Here is a 5628-nt window from a genome sequence, read left to right as displayed (position 1 = left end):
GTTAGAATCTTTTAGAATTAGTACATGCTGTTATTTAGAAAAAAAAGACATCTAAAAATACTTGATTTTTTTCCATGAAAAATTTAGGTTTAGACAGAACAGAAATATTAATTTTATAAACTCAGTGCATCTCCAAAAATATGATTGTGAAATTTTCAGTGTTTGAAGTATGAATTAGTAATCAGTATAGGAATACCTCAAAGAACTAGGATTGGAAGTCCCATTGGACCCTACTATCCCCCACTGGGTATCTTCCCAAAGAATTAAAAGAATCATACCAGAGTGATATATATCCACCCATGTTCAAAGCAGCACAATGTGTAATAGCTAAATCTTGGAAGCAACCCAATTGCCCATCAACAGGAGACTGGATAAACAAAATGTATTTTGTTTTTTTTTTTTACAAAATGGAGCACTACTCAGCCATGAAGAATGAGAAACTAGAGGCATTTATAGCTAAATGGTTGCACATTGAAGTGATACTCAAATGAAATAAATAGGACACATGTAAATACTAAATAGCTTCTTTAGTATGAGAAACTGAAAGTGTAAATAAGGACTAAAAGGTGTAATAGATAATGTGAAATAGGAAAGAAAGGTGAAAAGGGAAAGGGGAAGTGGGAGGAGAAATGGAAGGGGGAAAAAAGAAGGGAATGGAATTAATATAAGAAAATACAAAAATGGAAACAAAGTCTTTGTAGATAGGGAGAGGCAGAGGGGTTGAAGGGAGGGCAGGGGAATGGGGAAAAAATAAGAACCAAGATGGATTATGTAAAAGTGCAAATTTCCAATGATGAATGTCATTGTATTGTGTATCTTTAATGTACCAATAAAATTAATTTAAAAAAAGAAAAATAAATTGGTAATGATATTTTTCATCACGACGTCAAGAAAAACACCTGAAAACACATAAGCTTTGCTGTGTTTAGTATCCAGATTCAGGTGGCCTTGGACCCTAAGGAATAGCTGTGATTCATGAAAGAAGCCTCTCCATAAGCTGTCAGAGAAAACATCAACTCATAGTTTTCAACTAAAAGTGAATCAGCGGTGACAGACAAAATCATCCAAAGACACTGGAATTGGGTTCTCAGAACTGACATCTGTACCAGCTGACCATCTTCTTTAAGAAATTGATCATTTCTTAAGGTCCTCTTTCCTTGCAAATCTTGATGTGTACTAATAACCATCAGCTAGAATTCCTCATTAGTGAATAATAGCAGTTTTTCTTTGATTGCTGAAAGGGATAAAATATAGGCCCACTACTTCAATTTTTCTCATCATTTGATTTCAATTCATCATATATTTCTGTACCATAAACTCCAAACATATCTTGGATATGTTTATTTCTACCTCTGCTCAAACCCAAGATCCTAAATTACTATAACTCTTAAACTTCAGCAAAAGCATCCCTTTACTTTTCTTCCACATTTATCTCCTAGATTTATTTATCCCTATGAAAATCTTTAAATACACATCAGGTGATATCTCTGTGCTGCTTAAAATTCTCTAGTGCCAAAGTTCTACATTATCTAGAGAGAACTTATATCTGAATTATCCCATTAGCCTATCCTTTCCCACTCAAAACTACACCAGCCTCGCTGGCTTTCTTTCTAAGGTAGGAAACTGCCTGTGTACTTGCTGTTCCCGGAGCTGCCTCTCCAATTGCACAGCAAAGCATATGCGTTTCCTTATCTAATGGATCACTGTCCAGCACAAAAAAGTACACACTAGGGCTTGCCTTATGTGCTCAAGGCCACGGGTACAGTCTGAAAAAGAAACTTCGAATTTTTTTAATTAAAAAGCTAATTTTAATTGAACGTGTTGATACATCTATAGAATGATTTCTTGGGTCCCCATCAGAGATAGATGTATTTCTCTACATTTTTATTCCTTTCAGTCTTTTCAGTCCAACCATGTGTGTGTGTGTGTGTGTGTGTGTGTGTGTGTGTGTGTGTGTGTGTTATTTATTTATTTATTTGGTTCCAGGGGTCAAACTCTGGACCTTGCGCTTATGAGGCAGGTGGCAGAACCACTGTGCTAAATCCCCAGCCCAATCCCATTATATTTTTAATTAACTTCTGGAGTCAGGGGGTTCTAATATAGCAGTAATATGTATCTGAAATGTAGTTTTTGATATTTTTAAAAACTTGAAGAAAGATGCACACTTATCCCAAGTTGTTCTTATTAATAAATATATAAAAACCTCAGATTTAGTTTCTTTGGTGATGAAAATATTTAAAAACATCAACTTAGTTTAGGGTCTTCCCAAACATACAAGAAATATAGAGATGTTGTGATTATACAGTATTTTTTATTAACTCTCCAACCCACTTATATTAGAGGATGAATATACTTCAGATCAAATGCACTGTCTCATGTAATCCAATATAGTCATTACATAGCTTGTATAACAAGATGGGCTTTGCCTTAAATATTTTCTCTTTACATTAACTACCTCTTAAATTTTCAAAGCAGTTCTTCCTTCACTGTTTTTGTGACATTTCACATTTGTTTTTTACTTTAATTTGAAATATACTTTTAGACATATATGCTTGTGAAAAAAATGAACAACTTCATGTAACAAAAATGCTAAAACTCCTTACCAAATATTCTCATAACCACATAGGTTATACCCAGAGCCAGAGAATGGAGTTTGTCAGGTACAATCCTGCAAGCAAATGGCAATAATATTTTTAGCTGTAGATACTGATTTCTGGGTTCAAAGCTTTTCCTTGTACATGAGTTATATAAAGAATCTCGAGCCAGTTGACCTATTAAATAGCTGCAACTCCTTTCATTTTCTGCCTGTTGTCAATTCCAAAGCTCTCTGCTCTTCAGAAGGAGCGTTTCATGGCTTAAATTTTCTGCCTCAGGTCTTTTCTGATTCTGAAATAACTAAGCCCCAACCTTTGTACTTATCTTTCTTTATTCATTCATGCACACCATTGTTTTACATTCCTTTTCGCCCTTCTGAACTCCCCTTTCCCCTTCTTTCTACTTCCTCTCTGCCAGGAAAGACTGACCTACACTGAACGCCTCAGCAGGCTGGCTTGCTTCCTGCTTCTAACTGGATTCTGACAATGGGCTGCTGTGAGTGAGATCAAGGTCTCCACTCCCGCACTGCATCGCTATCCACCCTACAGGTATCTCTGTTTCCCATCCCTTGCTCCCTCTGGGCCTGAGATGATCACACCCTTTTTGCATTACTACACCATACCCACAGTTTAAATAACCACTTCATTCTACTTTACTTGAATTGTCCTAATTCGAATTTGGTCTCTCTTTCCTATTGGATCTAGACCAAAAGCTTAAAATAAACACAAAATAACATGTGGAGTATAAAAAGTGAAGATCTCTACATTTTCTGTTGATTAAATCAAGTCCTTATTTATAAAATCTAACACTACACGTGAAAAAGTGAAAGGAATCTCCTCTCTCGTTATAAATTCCTACATTACCTATTTATTTATTCCAAAACAATTTAATATTTCACTGTTCATTTTTATTGTGTATTACAGTCCCATATTTTGGGGGTCAATTGCTAGGCTTACTGTCAATATGTTCATAGATTTAATACTATTTTTAATTGTTAAGATTTTATGGTACATTTTAGTTTGTAAGTATGAAGTCTACTGGGCTGGGGATTTAACTCAGTGGCGCCCCGGCCTGCCTGGCAAGCTCAAGGTCCTGAGTTCATCGCGGGTATCAAAACAAAACAAAACAGAAAAACGTATAAACTTATTTTTTTGCTTCATTGTTTCAGATCCCCAGTTACTCTTGTTTTTCCATGAGAATTTGGCTCATGCTGATTTCTTTAATATTTTTTTTTGCTATTCTCATTATGACATTAAAATTAACATTTATTTAAGGAAAAAATATATATCTTCCTATCCAGTAATACATTTGTGAATGTGTGTTTTGCTTGTTATTTAGAAAGCATTAGTCAGTATAAACTTTTTTTTGCTTCATTGTTTCAGATCCCCAGTTACTCTTGTTTTTCCATGAGAATTTGGCTCATGCTGATTTCTTTAATATTTTTTTTTGCTATTCTCATTATGACATTAAAATTAACATTTATTTAAGGAAAAAATATATATCTTCCTATCCAGTAATACATTTGTGAATGTGTGTTTTGCTTGTTATTTAGAAAGCATTAGTCTTATAAGAAAGGTAGATGTATTACAAAGTTGGAAGTTCCGTCAAGCTTCCTCAAATGGTGAAATCTTGTGTATCCAGAATATAACACAGAACTCGACAACTGACATTAGAAATTTATTGTTAACAAGACTCCAGGCATTACTTTGTTTTCATTTCTCAGTTAATGTAGGTTTTAGAACATTTAAATTGAAGTTCTTTGTGTATATGTGCAGCTCTGTACAATTTTATCCTCTATATTTGCTACCATGAAGCACGGAGAAAATAACTTACTATAATAACCTAAAATATTTCTTTCTTATATTTTAAGTGAATAATAATTATGGAAACTATATACGTACCTGAAGATAATCAAGTTAATGGGTACACTACAAAAACCAGAAAAAACAATTGCAGAAAAAATAAAAGCAAAAAACAAAGGTAATTTGTAGCAGTTCATATCACATTTCCCAAGTACAGCATCAATGAAATCACCATCCACATCAGCAGTTGTCAATCCTTCTTTAATGCAGGAACATTTGTAGTACTTCTATGAATATTGAAGATGGAGAATAATGTTTCAGAATAGATTCATGAAACAAAAACTCTTATTATAAAATAAAATTTAAATCATTAATTGTAGGGAGACTGGCCAGCAACATTCACATATACCTTCTTGTCATACCTACCAGTCATTATTAAGAAATAAAATATCAGTGATAAATCCAAGTTGTTTTACTTAATAAAGATGAGTGTGCATATTAACTATAATTATGAAAAGTCCAGTTAATTTAAGAAATTTTCCTTAAAATATTTATGTTCAATTTAAAAATATTTGGACAGCCAAATAGTTTGAGGGAAAATAAAGGTAATGCAATGAATAAAATAAAATTTTATCTGGGATTTTTAATATGGACAGCTGCACTATTGTGAAAGATTCTAGAATCACAGAGAGAAAATATTACTTTCTTTTGTAAAAAAGATGACAAGAATGTTATTGGGCACAGCAGGTACAAGGCATCAGGCCCAAAATAATTTTAGGGCCATATAAAAATATTTTAGAGTGGTTGAAAAGCAAAGAAAAATTTTAATACCATTATAATAATATTACCATATAAAAATAATTAATACAGAATAATAAACCTAGCCTGGATATGTATTTTTATAACACCACATTTTTAGAGGGATTTTAAGAGAAGAAAGGAGAACAAAATTTAAACATGTAGAATCAATGAAAAAAAGTGATAATGTGATCCTGAATAGGAAACCTATAAAAATTTGAAGTTCTGCTACATTAGGGTCGATTATGTCAGGAAAGTAAATTAGTGATTTAAAAAAAAATCTAAATAGCCAGGCATGGTGATGCATGCCTGTATTCCCAGCACTCAGGAGGCTGAGGCAGGAGTATCGCTGCGAGTTCGAGACCAGCCTGAGCTACATAGTGAGTTCCAGGTCATTCTCAACTACATAGTGAGACCCTGTCTCAAAAATACC

At 33.5% G+C, this 5628-nt stretch overlaps 1 protein-coding gene across 5 annotated transcripts in view; it reads right to left on the bottom strand.

Annotated features, from left to right (window-relative positions):
* Positions 1–5628, bottom strand: part of Slco6a1 (solute carrier organic anion transporter family member 6A1) — a 73251-nt gene that overhangs the window by 7641 nt on the left and 59982 nt on the right. For all 5 annotated transcript variants that reach the window (XM_019205224.2, XM_019205220.2, XM_019205221.2 and 2 more), the window contains 2 exons: positions 4497–4684; positions 2604–2668 (listed from right to left, as the gene is read on the bottom strand). In XM_019205224.2, the coding sequence (XP_019060769.1) occupies positions 2604–2668; positions 4497–4684 (253 nt within the window). The remainder of the gene's footprint in view (positions 1–2603; positions 2669–4496; positions 4685–5628) is intronic.

The sequence above is a fragment of the Fukomys damarensis genome, unplaced genomic scaffold, assembly GCF_012274545.1.
Source record: "Fukomys damarensis isolate Sample0158 unplaced genomic scaffold, DMR_v1.0_HiC HiC_scaffold_3, whole genome shotgun sequence".
NCBI classification, from domain to species: domain Eukaryota; kingdom Metazoa; phylum Chordata; class Mammalia; order Rodentia; family Bathyergidae; genus Fukomys; species Fukomys damarensis.
This window is presented reverse-complemented; position numbering and strand designations above follow the sequence as displayed.